The following is a 23239-nucleotide window of genomic DNA, read 5'->3' on the forward strand; positions in this document are numbered from 1 at the left end:
GTCTAAAGGGCAGGAACAGCATCAAAAAATGTGAAACAAAGTCAAGAATCAGTAACAGTGGCACAGGAATGGAATGGCAGGCAAGTCCAGAGACACACATGTTAGTTCCTATGTGAATGTTGATAAATAGGACTTAACTTTATTGGTTTGGGGGCATGTGATGTGTGAGTGTGTAGGACTGAATTAAAGCTACAGGGTCAGGGCTAAAATGAACCATAATTTTAGAAGATTCATTTTCCTTCCCCAACTTCCATGGTGGATTGGCAGTGCGAGATTCTGTTAAAGTTAAGGGCACCAATTAGGGTCACTTCTTACCTTTGGTAGCAGTTTTACTATAAAAGTCCTTGGAGGAGAGATACCATATTTTATTCACATACTATGTACATAGTAGATGTTGAATAGATAGTTGCTAATTGAATAAACAATTGAATGAAAGGATTGTTCAAACAAATGAATGTTCAGCAGGACCAGCCATGGCAACATTCTAAAATGTGCATGGGCACTCATTATCAGAGAAATGCAAATCAAAACCACAACGAGGTACCATTTCATGCCAGTCAGAGTGGCTGCTATCCAGAAGTGTACAAGCAATAAATGCTGGAGAGGGTGTGGAGAAAAAGGAACCCTCCTACACTGTTGGTGGGAATGCAAACTAGTACAGCCACTATGGAGAACAGTGTGGAGATTCCTTAAAAAACTGGAAATAGAACTGCCTTATGACCCAGCAATCCCACTGCTGGGCATACACATCGAGGAAACCAGAATTGAAAGAGACACGTGTACCCCAATGTTCATCTCAACACTGTTTATAATAGCCAGGACATGCAAGCAACCTAGATGCCCATCAGCAGATGAATGGATAAGAAAGCTGTGGTACATATACACAATGGAGTATTACTCAGCCATTGAAAGGAATAAATTTGAATCAGTTCTAATGAGGTGGATGAAACTGGAGCCTATTACACAGAGTGAAGTAAGTCAGAAAGAAAAACACCAATACAGTATACTAATGCATATATTTGGAATTTAGAAAGATGGTAATGATAACCCTGTATGCGAGACAGCAAAAGAGACACAGATGTATAGAACAGTCTTATGGACTCTGTGGGAGAGGGAGAGGGTAGGATGATTTGGGAGAATGGCATTGAAACATGTATAATATCATATAAGAAACGAATCGCCAGTCCAGGTTCGATGCAGGATACAGGATGCTTGGGACTGGTGCACTGGGATGACCCAGAGGGATGGTATGGGGAGGGAGGTGGGAGGGGGGTTCAGGGTGGGGAACATGTGTATACCCGTGGCAGATTCATGTTGATGTATGGCAAAACCAATACAGTATTGTAAAGTAATTAGCCTCCAATTAAAATAAATAAATTTAAATTAAAAAATAAATACATTAAAATTTTAAAAAATAAATAAAATGTGCATGGGAAAGATGTAGAGTATAAGTTGACTCAACCTTCAGAAAGATTTTTCCTTTTTCAAAGGTTAAGTTATACTCTGTATTATATTTGAACACTGTATACTAGCTGTAACTCACTTCTTGGCCTGCATCATCCTTGAGTGTCTGCCCTCCTTTTCCATCTGAACCTTCTTCAATCTTTCTCTCTGGTTTTCTAAGAGGGTGTGGCACTTCCTCACTTTAAAGTATGTTGTTTCCTGGAGAAGGCATAGAGGACTATCTATAAGTTATCCGTAGACTTAAGTAAGTTATGAAAATAAATACCAATTGTCCCAAAGTACACTGAGTATCAAATTTAACCCTAACCTTTAAAGGTCTATCTGTGTTATAATGATGAACATTCTCTCTTTCTCTTTCACTCTCCCTCCCTTTCCATCTCTCTCTTTCTTTCTTTTTTTTTTTTTTTACTTAGATATTTGTTGATTTTATTAGCATGCTTTCATCTCTCTCTTTCAATTCTGAAGCTCTGAAAGAGAAGTATCTAACAAAAAATGACTATCCTTTGGAAGTGGTGATAGAGTTAACTTGTTTTTACCTACTCTTAGCACTGGAGGAAATATGAACCTACTTACTTCAACCTGTTTTCTTAAGATAGCTCAAGTGTGATTCTTTTTTTTCCTGTCTCCAAAGTCTACTGGTTACAGACACTGATCAAACAGCCCCTGTCATCCTTGAGGGCCATTAAAAGGAGCAGTCCCCTGTGGTAATGGTGTGGAGAAGTATGTTAGCATATAAGGAAGGAGAAGGAAAGAATACATATTTATTGAGCAGCTACTATGAGAAAGTCTCACGTGTATTATCTCATTTAATCTCTACAAATACTCACTGCCATAGGTACCTCTATTATTTCCATTTCCCAGATGAGAAAGTTCATTTGGAATTTTTCAGCCAAGATAGAATAATAAGGATGGGATTTACCTTCTCACTTAAAACAATCATAAAAACAAAACCAGACAAAATCCATGAAACGGTTTTTGAAACACTGGTTATCAATCAGTGAAGGGCAGTGATAACTAGGATAGGAAACGTATAAGCTGAGCCCTATAATTGCCCCCAACTTACTATCTTCAGATATTTTCTGAACTATGGCATAGAGAATGGGAACTGAGGCAAAGGCAGTAAACTTCTTTGGTTAAACATGTATAGCTGTAAGTCTTATGACAGTAATACAGCCCTAGAGTCCATAGGATAGACCACTAGGGAGGAGAGAGCTGGAGAGAAAGCACTGGAGATCGGCAAAGGACCATCATTAAGTATTCAGCACAGTAATTACTGGTACATGTATGAGGAAACTAACCAAGTCTGGAAAAGAACCATCTGAAAAAAATTAGAAAAACTGTCTCGTGCTTACACAGTGTTGGAAATAATCCCTATCTCCACTATCCAGACTGGAAAAACTCATAACTCATGAGCACTGGGCAGGGTATACAGAAGGGTCATTCTTCAGTAGTGGGAAATTAGTAGCCCTAGACTGAACACTTCTCCAGATCTACCCAACAAAATCATCAAAGCAAGACCCAAATAGATAAAAATATTCCCAGGTAAATTAACTGCATCATAGGAAAAGGCTCAGGAATATTTATAGAGATACAACAATATCCAGCAGTCATCAAGGTGAAATCACAATGTCTGGCATCAAATCAAAGATTAATAGCCATGTCAAGAGGCAAGGAAACACGATCCATAATGAGGAGAAGAGACAACTGAAACTGACTCAGAAATGACACCAATGCTAGAATTAGCAGAGAAGGACATTGAAACCTGTATAACTGAATTTAGTATGTTCAAAAAGTTATGTAGATACATTTGTTGTTGTTCAGAAGCTCTAATTTTCTTAAAGAGATCTCTAGTCTTTCCCATTCTATTGTTTTCCTCTATTTTTTTTTTTTTTGTATTGTTCACTAAGAAGGCTTTCTTACCTTTCCTTGCTATTCTCTGGAACTCTGCATTCAGATGGATATATCTTTCCTTTTCTCCTTTGCCTTTCACTTATCTTCTTTCCTCAGATGTTTGTAAGGCCTCCTTCAACAACCATTTTGCCTTTTTGCATTTCTTTTTCTTGGGGATGGTTTTGAACTCTGCCTCCTATTCAGTGTTATGAACCTCCATCCATAGTTCTTCAGGCACTCTGAGAACTTCATCTATTTGTTCAAGGTCACAGTATTCTATCCAGTATCCAAGCCCAGATCTTATTTCAAAGACTCTGCTCTTAGCATCACATTATACTAGGGTACCTTTTGTTAACTGTTTTGTCAGAGATTTGTAATTGAACACTGTCAGGAAGAAAATCACACACACACACACACACACACACACACACACACGAGTCCAAAGAATACCAAGTTAGGGGTAATAGGAGAGATTTTCTTTCTAACCTTGACTTTGCTTCTGTTTACGCATAAAAACATGAGTGCATTAGTGATCCACTCTAGGCCACAGTGATGCTTCCACCAAATTAGGTCTTGGATGCAGAATCTGAAATGAAAGGATACAAATAAACTTATTTACAAAACAGAAACAGATTCACAGACTTAGAGAATGAATTTATGGTTACCAGGGGGGAAGAATTGGGGGAAGGGATAGTTAGGTAGATTGGGATTAACACATACACACTGCTATATTTAAAATGAATAACTGAAAAGGACTTACTGTAGATAACTCTGCTCAATGTTTTGTGGCAGCCTGGTTGGAAAGGGAGTTTGGAGGAGAATGGATGCATGTATATGTATGGCTGAATCCATTTGCTATCCACCTGAAAGTATCACATTGTTAATGGCTGTTTGTTGTTTAGTCACTATGTCGTGCCCCACTCTTGTATAACTCCATGGACTGTAAGTCACCAGGCTCTTCTGTCCATGGGATTTCTCAGCAAGCACACTGGAGTCCACTGCCATTTCCTCTCAAGAGGACCTTTCCGACCAAGGGACTGATCCACGCCTCCTGCACTGCAGGCAGATTCTTTTTTTTAAATTTATTTAATTAATTTATTTTAATTGGAGGATACTTACAATATTGTGGTGGTTTTTGCAATACATCGATATGAATCAGCCATGGGTGTACATGTGTCCCCCCATCCTGAACCCCACTCCCACTTCCATCCCCATCCCATTCCTCTGGGTTGTCCCAGAGCACTGGCTTTGAGTGCCCTGCTTCATGCACCAAACTTGTACTGGTCATCTATTTCACATATGGTAATATACATGTTTCAATGCTATTCTCTCAAATCATCCCACCCTCCCCTTCTCCCATAGAATCCAAAAGTCTGTTCTTTACATTTGTGTCTCTTTTGCTGCCTTGCATATAGGATTGTCATTACCATCTTTCTAAATTTCATATATATGTGTTAATATACTATATTGGTGTTTCTCTTTCTGACTTACTTCACTCTTCACTCCAGTTTCATCCACTTCATAAGAACTGACTCAAATGTGTTCTTTTTTATAGCTGAGTAATATTCCATTTGGAGAAGGAAATGGCAATCCACTCCAGGACTATTGCCTGGAAAATCCCATGGACAGAGAAGCCTGGTAGGCTACAGTCCATGGGGTCGCAAAGAGTCGGACACGACTGAGCGACTTCACTATTCACTAATATTCCATTGTGTATATGTACCACAACCTCTTTATCCATTAGTCTGCCAGTGGACATCTGGGTTGCTTCCATGTCCTAGCTATTGTAAACAGTGTGCACGTGGATTCTTTACTGCTGAACTACCAGGGAATCCGTGTTAATTGACTATACTTCAATATAAAATAAAAGTTTAATATTAACATAGGATCTTGGGAAATATCTTTCCAACAATATATGTGTACTCATTGCCACAGCCAGTATTTGACCCTCATCTAAGACCTGCCTTCCCTGTAAGCCAGGTCTTGGCACCAGATACCAACAAGACGATGCAGGAGACTATACTGACTATACAACATAAGAGGTTCTTAGGAAACTGGAATAGTGGAAGATGGGGTGTGAGCTGGTGAAGCCCTGGAGGGATGCACAGGTCTGGAGATGGAGCTGGAAAAGGCAAAGTTTATGACCTTGGAAAGGGTCCCACTCAGGTTTTACTGGGGCGATGCTAAATTCTGCCGTGCAGCAGGCCTTCAGCAGCTGAGATGATGACGCATTTGAAGTTCATTTCCTGACTCCCAGCCAGTCTCAGATGTGGATCAATGATCTCCCAGCTCCCTTCCAGTCCCAACAGACCTTTGGGAATTAGGCTGGCGATGTTGCAATATCCTTGGAGAAAATTCAGCTACACATTGAATAACAGGCTTGAAATATGTCACTACATTAGACTGGGGCCATTTGAGTATTTTTCTGGATATGTGTACAACAGACATCAGCGTATTCATTCAGCTAAATACATGTTTGCCTTAAGCAGAGACACAGAGAATATTTTCAAGGTTTTTGCACAGAAAGTGCTGTTCAAACATAATATTTTGAAAAATCATTAGTCCTGCCTAATAGATTCAAGTTTCTGATCCAGGGACTATTTTTATTATCTGTTGAACAGTACACACTTTTGTTTCTTAGGTCTGTGAACAAGCCACAATATCTTCTCTAAATCAAGTCTTACCTGCCTATAGCTGCCTCTAACTTTCTGTCATGGCTTCTCAAAGGTATCTATTGTTACCTGTTCCTGCTTTGGGGCCTTTCATCTTCCAACTCTCCCAGAAAAAATAAAAAGCAGCCTAATCTACTGTCTTTCCTAGTTTTCCCCAGGTTAATTGGGTGATAGGTAGGGAGGAGAAGAAATAAAGTATTCATGGAACCACAAGTGCAAATCATAGAAGCCTGGAGTAACAGCACTGTAAAAAGACCTTAGGCCTTTATCTAGTCCACCCCCTCATTTTCTAGATGAAGACTTAAATAAGCCACGTTGAGAGCCACACAGTGGATCTGTAGTTGATCTAGGACTGGAATTTAAGTTTCTGAACATGTCAAAAATATATACTGGTTTTTGTCCACTTCATTTTCATAAATGATAGTACATTTTCATTACCTTTTACTAATTATTTTAGTGCTGTTCATTCAGACAGGCTGAGAAAGGTTTGAGTAATCAGACCTCTGTGCATACGTGGTTGTCAGAACACAAAACTCATAATTACAAGCAACCTATAGTTTGTTCCCGAGGTTTATTAAGACTAGAGAACTAGCAAGGAGACCCTGAGATGTGAATGTCAGTTGGTCAACATATCCTATTTTGGAAAAAATAAACATGATCTGCTCGAGAAAGAGGTATATACCTCCAGTAAAGGTAATACCACATGTTTTTCAAAATAAAATCAGTGTTTTGGAATGGCCATACTTTACTTTCCACAATTCACAGTTGACATTCCCATTCCCCAAAATACTAGGCAACAGTTATTAGGAAAGGTAATGCAGAAGAAGTCTTATTTTGTGATTTTATGCTTTGGGTAACTTATGCGTGGCATATACATACGTATATATTTCTGTGTATGTTGAGCAGGAATTAAGAAAACAATGTGGTCTACAAAACACTGTCATTTATATAAATTTTAAAATACATGTGCATAAAATAAAAATAGGCATTTTACAAAAAAATAAAACTATACATATCAAATGCATTAGAATGACTGCCAATGGTAAGAGGAGGATAATAGAAGTGGAGAATGCAGGTAAGAATGGAATAGACAGATGACAGATAGATGATGATAGATTGATAGATACCAAAAAAGAGCAGGGCCTTGCAGGGACCAGTGGGGATGGTGTTCTGTAACTGAGGCATGGATGAAGTCAGCTCTCAGCCTTTGAAGTCTAACAAATCAAAACAAAACTACCCAACCTCTTTCTGAATCTCAGTCTGGGAAAGAGAACCAGTGAGGAACATTCTATTGTTCCTTCTGTATAAACAGATGATAAGTTTCAGAGACAAAATTGAAATGACTTACACGGTAGGTGTATTTGCATAATTCTGAAACTAGTTATTGCCTAGATTGTATATGAGCAAGTTACATTCCACCTGAGCACAACTCCAGTGTCTCTCACCAATGTACAAATGGCAATGATGTTTTTGTTAAAATTTATAAAATTAAATCTTTAACCAGCTACATATGTATATTTAATTTGATTGGGAAAGGTTAGAAGCTTTCTTTGATTTTGCCAATTTATGCTTTAGCTAACTTTAGTCTAATTTGGTCATTTGGGTTATTGTTTTCATTTTTCTTTTCTTCTAGTTAAGTGTTTGGCCACACTGCTGGTCCATATTGCATCAATAACGTGTTTCATTTTGAAGTTGTTAAACAGAGAACACATTTCCATTACAAGCATGTAATGGTATAAATTTCCATTCTAGGTCCTGAAACACATCAGAAAAGGTCTCCTCATACTTTGTTAATTAAAAAAGTAAACAGGTCCTTAGTAGAGACAGTCCTCTTCCTTCCCCAGCTTCCCAGCAATGCAGTCTTCTTGGCTAGCTCTCTTTAGTTGAGAAGAGAGAGAAGAAACAGGTTGAGAAGGGGAGCCCATTCTGGCTACATTTGTGTTTTTAATTAGATTTCTTATGGACTGTAAGCAAAGAAAGTATTAATATACAATAAGAAAAGGAAGTATACCATGTGGTATAGTAGTTGTTAAGCACTGGGGCTTTGACATTAAAAACTCTGGACCTGAATCCAGCTCTATCGCTGAGTGACTCTGGGAAAGTTAGCTAACCTCTCAGAACCACTGTACCAGTAAGACGGGTAAAGTGCCTATAATATTCTGGTAATATTACCTATCTTGTTAAGGCTGTTATAAGGAGTCAGATGTTCATCTAAAGCATAGGTTGTGAAACACATGAAAGCACTCAATATATGGTAGCTCCTACTAAGTAAATAGTAGCAGTAGTAGTAGTTAGATTGAGACAGTGATAATAGTATAGTAAAAGTCTCTGCCATAAACTGCCAAGTAGAGTTCAAAATTCAGTCTCAAAAATTGTAAGGTTGCATTATCAAAAAGTTAAATGTAGTGACTTGGTGATCTGGAAGAGTGAGCTTGCATCCATTTTCAAAAGTCCAGTTGCACTAATAAAATCCATCTGGCTCCTGGATACAGCTTGGCATCTCTCAATGGAGGTTGTCCATTCTATTTCAATACCTTTATTTGTCCCTCAGTGTCCCTATGCACACCTCAGAAAGATAACCCACCCCTATTTGAGAAGAGACCAGAGTGGAGTATGGGAGCCAATCATGAATTGAGTTATATTCATGGTTATCATGAGATTTTGCTGCAGTAATAGAAAAAGTAAGATATTTTATAGAGTCACAGATGTAGAGAACAGATTTATGACTACCAAAGGCAGGAGTGTGGGGTGAATTGGGGGATTGGGATTGACAAATATACACTACAATATATAAATTGGATGGCTAGTATGAGAGCCTGCTGTATAGCACAGGGAACTCTGCTCAATGTTCTGTAGTGACCTGGGTGGGAGGGAAATCTGGAAAGAAGTAGATGTATATACATGTGGCTGATTTACTTTGCTGTGCAGTGGGAGCTAGCATGGCACTGTCAAGCAATTATACTCCAATAAAAATTAATTTAAAAAGTAAAATATTTAACTGCTTTATTTTCATATTATGCACTGTTTATTCAATGTGGGTAAATATTACTTTTCCTATTATATATTAAAATTACGTGTCTACTATATCCATTTAGGCCAGTGTTGTATTTGGTTTATTGGTTTTGAGAGGGCAAGGATACTTCCATTACTTTTGGTTTATATAGCTGATCACAGACTGCCCTTAAGTAATGGTGGCAATGCTTTTCAGTGCTGTCAAGATGGCTCTTAAGAAATAATACTGTTCCTTTCTCACAGTTGGTATCAGAGGCTACAGTTTAAAAGATATCTGTAGTTTTATAATGCTTATAGGATATTTGGAGTAAGACTTTCTTATCTCCCAGTCACCAACACAAGATTTGCCAAGTTTATTAAGATGTTTTTCATCACCTTGGCTGGTCACATGGGTCAGAACAGAACAGAAGCAAATCAATCCCATGCTGTAACAGGGAAACCCCTGTAGACGTCCAGAGACAAGAAGATGCCTAATATGCTGGTCTACATTTTTGAGGTAAGATAACTAGATCTCGAGTTTTATTTTATAAGCTCCAATGCATTCTCAGGCGTACTGGAGTGGGTTGTCATTTCCTCCTCCAGGAGATCTTCCCAACCCAGAGGTTGAACCTGCATCTCCTGCATTGGCAAGTGGACTCTTTACCACTGCACAACCTGGTGCTGGTGCTGGTCAGCTCTTGCAGTGAAGTCGGGCACTCATTTCATTCCTTCTCCCAGAGGGATGGTGTCTCTCTCTGCCCTGGGCCACTCAGGATTGGGCCAGTAGAGACAGGAGTAGTGAGAATCTATGTTTCCTTCCTCAGTGTATCTTTTCCTATTTCTGTGCTTCAGAAATTACTACCCAGAAATGGTAATCCCTTACCCAGAATCCTTCACTCTTGAGAAGGTAGTCTTGTTCACAGCTGTTCAAATGGATGTTTCTGGGCTGAAGGGGAATGAGCTCTAGAAATTCCTATACTGATGTCACTTGACAATTGAATTTTCTTTTCCATTTTCATGACAATGAATGAGTAAATTCTAAGGAGTGGAGACCCACATTTCATTCTTCTTTTCATGCCCCGTAGCATTATTTCATGCCCATTTTTGCTGTTCTTTAAAGTCCTTATTGAATTTGTTACAGCACTGCTTCTGTTTTATGTTTTAGTTTTTTGGCTGAGAGGCATGTGGGATCTTCACTCCCGACCAGGGATTGAACCCACACCCCCTGCATTGGAAGGCAAAGTCTTCAACCACTGGACCACCAGGGAAGTCACTTTATTTGTTGTTAATAAAGTTGTATATGACATCCCCAGCATGCAGTATTTACCTCCCATACCAACTTTGGATCATTGATTATTTCTATGATAAAGCAGGCACATAAGTAGCACTAGATATGATTTATATTAAATGACTTTGAAAACATCAAATACAAGCTCATATTATCACTAGAATGGAACTCCAAGTTTTGAGCAAAGGAAATTATTGCAAGAAATCTGGATACAGTCATCATAATAAAACTTTAAATTCTCTTATGAGGCCTGAGGGAAGCAGTTCAAAAATGGGCAAGTCGAAAATACCCAGAGCTCACAGCAAATAGGTGGAGTACTTTTAGTGAGGCCTACCTGAGGAGGTAAGGGCAGGTCAAAGGCTATAAGCCTACTCAGGGTTGAATAGCGTTTGGCTTCCACTGACATAGCTCTACTTTTAGGGCCTCATTTCCCTTCAAGCATTTACCACTCTTCAGTTCAGTTCAGTTCAGTTCACTTGTTCAGTTGTGTCCAACTCTTTGCAACCCCATGAATAGCAACACGCCAGGCCTCCCTGTCCATCACCACCTCCCAGAGTTCACTCAAACTCACATCCATCAAGTTGGTGATGCCATCCAGCCATCTCATCCTCTGTCGTCCCCTTTTCTCCTGCCCCCAATCCCTCCCAGCAACAGATTCTTTTCCAATGAGTCAACTCTTTGTATGAGGTGGCCAAAGTACTGGAGTTTGAGCTTTAGCATCATTCCTTCCAAAGAATACCCAGGGCTGATCTCCTTCAGAATGGACTGGTTGGATCTCCTTGCAGTCCAAGGGACTCTCAAGAGTCTTCTCCAACACCACAGTTCAAAAGCATCAATTCTTTGGCACTCAGCCTTCTTCATAGTCCAAATCTCACATCCATACATGACCACTGGAAAAACCATAGCCTTGACTAGATGGACCTTTGTTGGCAAAGTAATGTCTCTGCTTTTCAATATTCAATCTACGTTGGTCAAAACTTTCCTTCCAAGGAGTAAGCATCTTTTAAATTCATGGTTGTAATCACCATCTGCAGTGATTTTGGAGCCCCAAAAAATAAAGTCCGACACTGTTTCTACTGTTTCTCCATCTACTTGCCATGAAGTGATGGGACCAGATGCCATGATCTTCATTTTCTGAATGTTGAGCTTTAAGCCAACTTTTCTCTCTCCTCTTTCACTTTCATCAAGAGGATTTTTAGTTCCTCTTCACTTTCTGCCATAAGGGTGGTGTCATCTGCATATCTGAGGTTATTGATATTTCTCCCGGCAATCTTGATTCCAGTTTGTGTTTCTTCCAGCCCAGAGTTTCTCATGATGTACTCTGCATATAAGTTAAATAAGCAGGGTGACAATATACAGCCTCGACGTACTCCTTTTCCTATTTGGAACCAGTCTGTTGTTCCATGTCCAGTTCTAACTCTTGCTTCCTGACCTGCAAACAGGTTTCTCAAGAGGCAGGTCAGGTGGTCTGGTATTTCCATCTCTTTCAGAATTTTCCACCATTTATTGTGATCCACACAGTCAAAGGCTTTGGCATAGTCAATAAAGCAGAAATAGATGTTCTTCTGGAACTCTCTTGCTTTTTCCATGATCCAGCAGATGTTGGCAATTTGATCTCTGGTTCCTCTGCCTTTTCTAAAACCAGCTTGAACATCTGGAAGTTCATGGTTCACGGATTGCTGAAGCCTGGCTTGGAGAATTTTGAGAATTACTTTACTAGCGTGTGAAATGAGTACACTTGTGTTTTAGTTTGAGCATTCTTTGGCATTGTCTTTCTTTGGGATTGGAATGAAAACTGACCTCTTCCAGTCTTGTGGCCACTGCTGAGTTTTCCAAATTTGCTGGCAAATTGAGTGCAGCACTTGCACAGCATCATCTTTCAGGATTTGAAATAGATCAACTGGAATTCCATCACCTCCACTAGCTTTGTTCATAGTGATGCTTTCTAAGGCCCACTTGACTTCACATTCCAGGACGTCTGGCTCTAGGTGAGTGATCACACCATCGTGATTATCTGAGTCGCGAAGCTCTTTTTTTGTACAGTTCTTCTGTGTATTCTTGCCACCTCTTTTAATATCTTCTGCTTCTGTTAGGTCCATACCATTTCTGTGCTTTATTGAACTCATATTTGCATGAAATGTTGCCTTGGTATCTCTAATTTTCTTGAAGAGATCTCTAGTCTTTCCCATTCTGTTGTTTTCCTCTATTTCTTTGCATTGATTGCTGAGGAAGGCTTCCTTATTTCCTTGCTATTCTTTGGAACTCTGCATTCAGATGCTTATATCTTTCCTTTTCTCCTTTGCTTTTTGCTTCTCTTCTTTTCAAAGATATTTGTAAGGCCTCCCCAGACAGCCATTTTGCTTTTTTGCATTTCTTTTCCATGGGGATGGTCTTGATCCCTGTCTCCTGTACAATGTCATGAACCTCCGTACATAGTTCATCAGGGACTCTATCTATCAGATCTAGTCCCTTAAATCTATTTCTCACTTCCACTGTATAATCATAAGGGATTTGATTTAGGTCATACCTGAATGGTCTAGTGGTTTTCCCTACTTTCTTCAATTTAAGACTGAATTTGGATAAGGAGCTCATGATCTGTGCCACAGTCAGCTCCCAGTCTTGCTTTTGCTGACTGTATAGAGCTTCTCTGTCTTTGGCTGCAAAGAATATAATCAGTCTGATTTCGGTATTGCCCATCTGGTGATGTCCATGTGTAGAGTCTTCTTTTGTGTTGTTGGAAGAGGGTGTTTGCTATGACCAGTGCATTCTCTTGGCAAAATTCTATTAGCCTTTGCCCTGATTCATTCCGTATTCCAAGGCCAAATTTGCCTGTTACTCCAGGTGTTTCTTGACTTCCTACTTTTGCATTCCAGTCCCCTATAATGAAAAGGACATATTTTTTGAGTGTTAGTTCTAAAAGTTCTCATAGGTCTTCATAGAACCATTCAACTTCAGCTTCTTCAGCATTGCTGGTTGGGGCATAGACTTGGATTACTGTGATATTGAAGGGTTTGCCTTGGAAACGAACAGAGATCATTCTGTTGTTTTTGAGATTGCATCCAAGTACTGCATTTCGGACTCTTCTCTTGACCATGATGGCTACTCCGTTTCTTCTAAGGGATTCCTGCCCGCAGTAGTAGATATAATGGTCATCTGAGTTAAATTCACCCATTCCAGTCCATTTCAGTTCGCTGATTCCTAGAATGTCGACATTCACTCTTGCCATCTCCTGTTTGACCACTTTCAATTTGCCTTGATTTATGGACCTAACATTCCAGGTTCCTATGCAATATTTCTCTTTACAGGATCGGACCTGTGTCTAACACTAGTCACATCCACAACTTGGTATTGTTTTCTCCTTGGCTCCATCCCTTCATTCTTTCTGGAGTTATTTCTCCACTGATCTCCAGTAGCATATTGGGCACCTACTGACCTGGGGAGTTCCTCTTTCAGTATCCTATCATTTTGCCTTTTCATACTGTTCATGAGGTTCTCAAGGCAAGAATACTGAAGTGGTTTGCCATTCCCTTATGTTGCTCCAAATCTCTCCTAATAGAGAGAAAATCTATGTGATTAACTCAATCACACTGATAAATAGGCAGACACCGACCCATTAATTCTTTATGTATTCATTCATTCAAAAATATGTATTAAGTACCTACTATGTATGACACTGCTAGGCTCAGGGTAGTTCCCCTCTCACAAAGGAAATACCAATACCTGCCTATTAAAATTTTATCCAAAGTTCAAGGTTATGTGAAATGCTTTCCTAATTCTCCCAACTATGAATTTCTTCGGAGTACACAAATACCTCTCTTTTCTTTGATTTATAACTTGGCAAACTCTCTTTGGCTCCCCTACAAGATTCCAACACAGAAAACATCATGAACAAAGTCACAGTGGTAGACTTATGCATTGGATGGCTATGGGAAGATGAATAGACCATTTGGGCTGCAGCAGAGGCTTTCTGGTAGGAAGTAAAAGAGGATGTTTGCAAGGGATTCAGGTCAGCATCCTCACATGAGCTTTGAACAAAGCTTTGAAGATTAGTAGTTTTGCAATAATCAAATTTACTAGATGGTAGGTGCTCCAAAGAGAGGCAATGACAAAGGCTTACAGTTCAGAAATAAATAGGACATGATTAAGGAAGAGCAAATAATCCTGTTTGGCTGGAAAGAAAGGTACACATGTAAGGGAGTAACAGAAAATGAGCTCAGAGAATAGGAGGAGGTTCCAATGTGGAGAAGTTTGAAATTTTGGCTGGAGATTTGGAGGCTAATTTGGGTAGCATCACTTAGGGGCACAGAAAAGAATTTCCCCTCATCATTTCTTGTGACCTAAGGCATCAGTGGTATCTGTGGGAACATAAATGGATGTGATTGCTGGTAGTATGAAGTCAATGTAAACAGAGATGAAAACTGTGAGCCTGATGCCATTAGACATCTATTAGCACTAGATCTAGGGAGTAATCCTTATAACATAAGGCAGTTTTATGAACAATAGGAGGAAGTACATTGTTACACAGCAGGAAGTATGCATATGGGACCTCTTATTGAAAGATGATATACAAAGAAACAGAAAATAAACAGAGACTCATGAGTGACAGATCTGTAACAGATAGCTGGATTCTGAAAGTGGCATTGCAGGGGAACAGAATATGTCACTTTGGCAGAAGTACAAGAAGGATATTCTGACCCTCCTTGGTCTCCCTGAAAGCATATGAAGGTACCTTCCGTATAACAGGAGGGTAGAAGATATCCGTACTGCCAGAGATCGGGAACTGCATGAGAAGGCTCTATAAACAAATTTTTGTACTTCCTTGTTAATTTATTATTCCAATCCCAAACTTCACCTTATCAATTCTTCACAAATTTATTGCTTTCTTTGTCTAAAAGGTATAAAAGTTGTCTACTTTTGTCACTTTCTTTAAGCCTCATATCTTTGGGGATCGCACACATATAAAACTAAATTAAATTTGTTTTTCTCTTGTTAATCTATCTTGAAAAGTGAAAGTGTTAGTTGCTCAGTTGTGTCTGACTCTATAGCCTGCAAGGCTCCCCTATCCATGGGATTCTCTAGGCAAGAATACTGAAGTTGGTTGTCATTTCCTTCTCCAGTGGATCTTTCTAACTCAGGGATCAAACCTGGGTCTCCTGCAATGCAGGAAGATCCTTTACTGCCTGAGCTACTGGGGAAGCCCGTTAATCTGTCTTATGTCAATGTAATTATTAGACCAGCCATAGTACCTAGAAGGGAAGAAGAGGAAAGTTTTCCTTCCCAACAACATAAGACAGAAAGCCACCATATTTTCCCACACAATCTCATGGCATCATTCTGCTATGTAAACAGTATGGAAGTTCCTCAAAAAAATTAAAAATAGAAGTACCATATGATCCAGTAATTTTATTTCTGGGTATATGTCAAAAAGAATTGAAAATAAGATCTTGAAGATATATTTGCACTCCCACATTCATTGCAGTATTAGCTACAATAGTCAAAAAGTGGAAGCAACCCAAATGTCCACTGATGAATGGATAGAGAAAATGGGGTATATACTATGAAACATTATTCAGCCTTAAAAAAGAAAGAAATCTTATCATATGCCACAATATAGATGAAGCTTGAATACATTATGTTAAGTGAAACAAGCCCATCACAAAAAGACAAATACTGCATGATTCCACTGATAAAAGGTATCTAAAGCAGTCAACCTCTTAGAAACAAAAAATATAATGATGGTTGTCAGGGAGTAAAGAAAGAAGGGAATGGGGAGTTGCTATTTAACAGATATAGTTTCAGTTTTGCACAGTAAAAAAGTTCTAGAGATGTGTTGCCCAACAAATCATATAGTTAACACAAGCGTACACTTAAAAATGGTCAAGATGGTAAATTTTGTTGTGTTTTTTTAATCACAAAATAACAACAACAAAATATGTGAGGAAAGGGATATTATTGAAAGACCAGTGTTGAAACTGCCATAAATTAGTTCCTAAGAAAACCATTCCCTATATGGTCTCACATACATGTGAATTCTAAAAAATCAACCAACCAAACAAACAAAACCAAGCTCACAGATACAGAGAATGATTGGTGACTGCCAGAGGGCAGGGAGTAGGAAGTGGGTGAAAAGGGTGAAGGGGGTCAAAAGGTACAAACTTTTCAGTATAAAATAAATTTTATGGCTATATAATGTTCAGCATGGTGACTATAATCAGTAATACTGTATTACATATTTGAAAGTGGTTTAGAGAGTAGATTTAATGGGCCAACCCTTACTGGTCCCCAACATTAAGAGTCAAACAAGTTAGCTCTAATTTACCTCAGCTTTCAGTTATATACTTATTGAGTGCAGCACTCAATATGTCAGCGAATTTGGAAAGCTCAGTAGTGGCCACAGGACTGGAAAAGGTCAGTTTTCATTCCAATCCCAAAGAAAGGCAATGCCAAAGAATGCTCAAACTACCACACAATTCTACTCATCTCACATGCTAGCAAAGTAATGCTCAAAATTCTCCAAGTGAGGCTTCAATAGTATGTGAACTGTGAACTTCCAGATGTTCAAGCTGGGTTTAGAAAAGGCAGACGAACCAGAAATCAAGTTGCCAACATCCATTGGATCATCAAAAAACCAAGAGAGTTCCAGAAAAACATCTATTTCTCTTTTATTGACTATGCCAAATCCTTTGACTGTGTGGATCACAACAAATTGTGGAAAATTCTTCACAATATGGGAATACCAGACCACCTGATCCACCTCCTGAGAAATCTCTATGCAGGTCAGAAAGCAACAGAACTGGACATGGAACAACAGACTGGTTTCAAATAGGGAAAGGAGTAGGTCAAGACTGTATATTGTCACCTTGCTTATTTAACTTATATGCAGAGTACATCATGAGAAACGCTGGGCTGGATGAAGCACAAGCTGAAATCAAGATTGCCAGGAGAAATATTAATAACCTTAGATATGCAGATGACACCACCCTTATGGCAGAAAGCAAAGAAGAACTAAAGAGCCTCTTAATGAAAGTGAAAGAGGAAAGTGAAAAAGGTGGCTTAAAACTCAACATTCAGAAAACTAAGATCATGGCATCTGGTCACATCACTTCATGGCAAATAGATGGGGAAACAGTGACAGACTTTATTTTTGGGGGGCTCCAAAATCACTGCAGATGGTGACTGCAGCCATGAAATTAAAAGAGGCTTGCTCCTTGGAAGAAAAGCTATGACCAACCTAGACAGCATATTGAAAAGCAGAGACATTACTTTGCCAACAAAGGTCCATTCAATCAAAGCTATGGTTTTTCCAGTAGTCATGTATGGATGTGAGAGCTGGACTATAAAGAAAGCTGAGCACTGAAGAATTGATGCTTTTGAACTGTGGTGTTGGACAAGACTCTTGAAAGTCACTTGGACTGCAAGGAGATCCAACCAGTCCATCCTAAAGGAAATCAGTCCTGAATATTCATTGGAAGGACTGATGCTGAAGCTGAAACTCCAATAATTTGGCCACCTGATGCGAAGAATTGACTCATATGAAAAGACCTTGATGCTGGGAAAGATTGAACGCAGGAGGAGAAAGGGATGACAGATGATGAGAGGGTTGGATGGCATCACTGACTCAATGGACATGAGTTTTAATAAACTCCGGGAGTTGGTGATGGACAGGGAGGCCTGGTGTGCTGCAGTCCATGGGGTCAAAAAGAGTCAGACATGAGTGAGCAACTGAATTGAACTCAGTTTTACACTTACGGGGCTAGAAAAATTTACACTGAGATATCTGAACAACAGTTATCTCGGACAGTTAGGCCAAGGGGCCTGACCTCCTTGGCTTAAACCCTACTCTGGGGATCCCAGAACTTTTTATAAAAAGTAGGTAAAATAGAGAACAAAAAGAAAAAAAAAAAAGCCTTTTAAAACCCCTCTTCTAAGACCAAAACTTGTTGATGAGATCCTAATGAAAACTAAAGATATAAAAGTTGATGGAGTTGTGATAAAGGTATATAAAATTGGCATATTTAAATAGGCTTTATGGGCTTCCCAGGTGGGGTTAGTGGTAAAGAACCTGCCTGCCAATACAGGAGACATAACTAATGTGGGTTTGATCTTTGGGTCAGGAAGATGCCCTGGAGGAGGGCATGGCAAACCACTTCAGTATTCTTGCCTGGACAGAGGAGCCTGGAAGGTTACAGTCCATAGGGTTGCAGAGAGTCAGATACGACTGAAGCGACTTAGAACTCATCCAAGAGAGAAGATACTAACAGTGCTCGCACAAGGGGAAAAAAACGGAAAAAAAAATGTAATTATGTATTGTGATCGATGTTAACTAGCCTTTCTGTGGTGATCATTTCACAATATGTATACAAACAATGAATCATTATGTTGCACACCTGAAACTCATATAATGTTATATGCCCATTACACCTTAAAAAAACAAAAACAAAAACAAATAAATAAGTCCACAAACCACACCTCACTCCACACCTTGACAGCCTCTGGCCTCCTTTTTCCTTTTTGATCAAGAATCTCTAACGTACCCCAAACAGTAACATAAACCTCGGTTGAATCAGAAACCAGATCTATAGGGAGCTCCAGGGAGATAGAGTCTGAAGCCCACTCTTTCTGTGAGAGGCAGAGAAAAGATGAAACCATAGAAGATGAAAATAGTAGGGGTTCTCAAGCCCAAACAATAGAAATCCATAATCCAGGATTTTCTGTACCCTGTGTACTCTGTGAAATGGAGGTAAAATTTTTTAACCTATTAATAGTGATCTTTGCTGAAATAAACTCCAAAAACAAAGAAAAGAAAAATTATTCCCAAACTTCAGAGATTTAACTATATTTAGTAATAAGTGATTGGTTTCCCAGGTGGCAGGAATGGTAAATAACTCGCCTGCCAATACAGGAGATGTAAGAGACATAAGAGATGCAACTTTGATCCCTGAGTCAGGAAGATCCCCTGAAGGAGGGCATGGCAACCCACTCCAGTATTCTTGCCTGGAGAATCCCATGGAGAGAGGAGCCTGATGGGCTACAGTCCATGGGGTGGCAGAGAGTTGAATGCTACTGAAGTGACTTAGTGTGCACGCACACAGTAATAAGTGATTAGAGTAAGTCATAGTCTCACAATTGTTTCCAGGACCAGTATGCTACCTTGAAATTTAAAATAGCCAGTCAAGTTGGCTAGATGAATGTTATATAGAATACTTCTGAAAACAGAGAGAAAAAATTACCTGAGAGTAAGACACTGAAAATGTTTGTCTTTTTTTTTTTTTTTTTTTTAATTAAACCTATTTCAGTATATATTGCTTTGGAATCATAGGTAGTTTTGGCACTACCTAATTTTATTTGGTCTGCAAGTTCCTTTCTAGAGATAAAATCCCTAGTGAAACTCAATTTTTACATTGTAATAAAACCTGTCTTTGCTAGGAACATTAGATGATTTTTTTTTGCCCTCTTATGGCTCATAACATTTTATATTGAGTTTTTCTTTTTTTTTAATTGGTTGGAAAAAAATTATTTTTACAACTGAGGAGAAAGGCAGCACATTTTTTATTCGCTCATATTGGAAATACACAAATATTTGGGTTTTTTTCCATGTATACTACAGTGTTATATTTCAATTTCTATCAATATATACTCTACAGTGTGCCACCACCAAAGCAGAAAGGGAAAACAGGTAAAGGGGGTCAGCTGGATGGTTACACTGACTTTTATATGTATTTTGAAAAATCTGTTTAAGATATATCTTGAATTTGGGCATTAAACTTAGAAACATCTCTTTAACTTTCACAGATTGAAAATAAAAACTTGTTCTAGGCAAGATTTCAATGTCTTTTCTCTGTCCATCAGTAATTTTCTATAATAAAGTTTGAATGTATAATAGTAGCAAATAACTCTTTTCTCAATCTGACTTGGCATACAAAACAATATAGCTAATAGTAGATATGCTTCTGCAAAATATGCACACAAGACTGACCAAGAATTCTGGAGATGCGTTGTATTCAGGACACACCAGCCTAACACTTTCATAGCTCCCTTGTCCCTGTTGAAGTACTGCATGTATGTAGCAGTCATTGAGATTTGCTGTATCCTAGGGTTTACGGACTGAGTTATAGTTTTGATATATGCCTAAAGTGACCCTTAAACCAAGACTGCATCTGGACACAGATGCAAATAAATGAAGGTACATTCAGGCAGTAGCTATGCATTTTCACATTTGCCAAATAGGTTTCAAAGAGCCACTCATTCTTGCCTGCTGTATTACAATTTGGCCTCTCTGAAGCTAATTGGAGAAATAGTATAGAAAATCTAAGGCCAGGCCCTTTGTGTTGAGAAAGTCTATTTTAATTTCCACGGCAATGGTAACTCTAAAATGAGGCAAAAACATTGTTTGAATTGGATCTTGTCAAAAACTCATCACAATCTGAAATACATGTGCGCTTACTTGACATAGAAGCACGGACCGCTTTGTACATACAAGGCTTGGTACGAGAGATCCTTAAGCATTCAGAGGCAGAGTGGAGCAGTCATTATGAACATAGTGATGTGTACTCATGGAGACTTGAGCCACTTCCTATATATGTGACCTTGGGAAGTGTGTATGACCTCTCTGAAATACACTGTTTCTTTTGTATTAACTATGTATGTGAGGCAATAATAATATCTATCTGATAAAGCTGTTGTAGAGATGTCAAATGAAATATGCAAGGTGCCCAAAACAGTAGCTAAAAAGTGGTAGAAATTTAATAAACAGTAGCTTAAACCATTTCGAAATGGCAGTGTGACCAACATACTGGGAAAGAAACTTAAGTGAGAAGAAATAGCTGTACGTTACTCCTTTATATTTGATGAAATATTTTATCATAGGTTCAAATTAAACAGACTTACTGAGATAACTCTGGCTATTAAAATGCAATCTCTTTCAGTAATCAGGAAAAAAAGTATATTTCACTCCTTAGGCAAGTGCAAGAGTCTCATAAACTTATTTTTAGTTCAGTGGATGACTCAGCAGCACTGATTTACTTGAAATTCAGTCCAAACAAATTGACATCTGAACTGTCTATATAAAGCATCATTAGAACACATACTCAGTGAAACAATGAGGTGGGGCAAAGTTCCATCTTGTAACATGTTAAAGATTGATATTTGCACACATTTCAGCTACTCACCTTACTTCAGTTTTAATCCTCCCTTCAAAGAAGATGGTGTGGACCATCTGCAAAGGAGCCCACTAGAGCATTTGTTTAGAGGAAAAGTACTAGGTCTGAAGTTACAGAAGGTGGAGTCAAATGAGGGTATCTTACTTAAGATATTCAGGAGTAGAAACAACCAGAAAATGACTTTGAACCAGAGTTCTTTAAAAGTTCTGAGACTGAATCAGAAACATGCAAGACTGGTGAGTACAAAGGACTAAGAACCTGGGAAAATGCCAAAGATCAGTAGCCAGAAAAAGAATGGGACAAAATAGGAGAGGGTCACGAGTGAACTGAGGAAAAAAGAAAAGGCCATTATTGTGGGGGTGGGGAGTGGGGGAAACCTATCAAGATGCCATACTTGATGAGATATGTTGACTTAATGATATAACATTGTGGTAGATGGTGCTTCAGGTGGCACTAGAGGTAAAGAACCTTCCTGCTAATGCAGGAGACATAAGAGATGCAGGTTTGATCCCTGGTTCAGGAAGATCCCCTGGAGGAGGGCATGGCAACCCACTCCAGTATTCTTGCCTGGAGAACCCCCGTGGACAGAGGAGTCTGGATGGTTACAGCCCACAGGGTTGCAAAGAGTCACACACAACTGAGCTACTTAGAATGCATGCACAGATGCCTTCAGAGAAGTTTATGCTCTTAAGATCATTGAAGGACTTTGGCCAGAATGCCACACTTAGGCATGTGGTTAGCTCAACTAGTTAGAGTGAGTTAACATAAGGTTTGACTTTTACCTAGCCAATAAATGGTCTTCTTCAGTTGCTGCTATTAATTGAGCACATATTATATGACAGGAAAATGATATACATTACCCCGTGTGGTCCTTGCAACAGCCTAGGTGATAGGTACTAGTGCTGCTAGCATTTTAGAGATAAAGAAACTAAGGATCAGAGAAGTTAAATAACTTGCCCCAAATCAGCAGGCAGGAAATGATCTCAGGATTTGAGCTCTGGTTTATCTGACTTCAAAGCCCATGCTTTTAGCTATTATGTATGGTTAGCTTTTAATTCACAGAATCCGAGCATAGCCCAGGGTGAGCTGTCTTACAAATATGTATCACTAGCCATAGCAGGATCTGAATGTGGGTGGCCCAGAGCAAATCCATCACCACCCAAGGGAAAAAACACAACAATTAAGGCCAGGTCCTAATGATGACCTTCTTCTTGGGTACATGTCCTTTTGGCTGCCTCATTTCACAACAGAATGCAAATACTAAATTGTCATTTAAAGATCTATTTAATTGGTAATTTGAAATAGCTACCACCCAATATATATTAAAGCTAAGTGAAAAAAAAAACATATTTGTGAAGGTTTATATGTGTTTTTGTAAAGGCATTTGTGTTTTTGTTTTCTTTGGTTTTTGTTTCATTATTCAATATCATTTTAACAGGAAATTAGAGAGATACTTCTCCCTGGTCTTAAGTATCAGTAATAGTAGTGTTTCTTCAGGGAACACTCATTAGCTTTTGCTTGTTTATTTTTGTTTTATTGCAAGTAGGTGATGGTGGGGCTTTGTGGACAAATATTCCAATGGCTTTAAATCCTGACTACACATTAGAACTACCTGGGTAGATTTTCAAAAATATAAATATTTGGACCCAATCCCCAAAGATTCTGATGCACTATGTCTAATTTGGTCCTAAGAATCAACACTGTAGGTCTCTCCAGGTGATTCTAATGCATAACCAAAGTTGAGAGCCATGATGCTGCTTATCAAGTTTAGATGC

At 38.9% G+C, this 23239-nt stretch overlaps 1 protein-coding gene across 7 annotated transcripts in view; it reads right to left on the bottom strand.

Annotated features, from left to right (window-relative positions):
* SLC6A14 (solute carrier family 6 member 14) overlaps positions 1-23239 on the bottom strand; it is a 436539-nt gene that overhangs the window by 100704 nt on the left and 312596 nt on the right. For all 7 annotated transcript variants that reach the window (XM_027535163.1, XM_027535164.1, XM_027535165.1 and 4 more), the window contains one exon: positions 3841-3940. In XM_027535163.1, coding sequence (XP_027390964.1) covers positions 3841-3865 — 25 coding nt within the window. In that variant the 5' untranslated portion in view covers positions 3866-3940. The remainder of the gene's footprint in view (positions 1-3840; positions 3941-23239) is intronic.

Source organism: Bos indicus x Bos taurus, chromosome X (assembly GCF_003369695.1).
Source record: "Bos indicus x Bos taurus breed Angus x Brahman F1 hybrid chromosome X, Bos_hybrid_MaternalHap_v2.0, whole genome shotgun sequence".
NCBI lineage: Eukaryota > Metazoa > Chordata > Mammalia > Artiodactyla > Bovidae > Bos > Bos indicus x Bos taurus.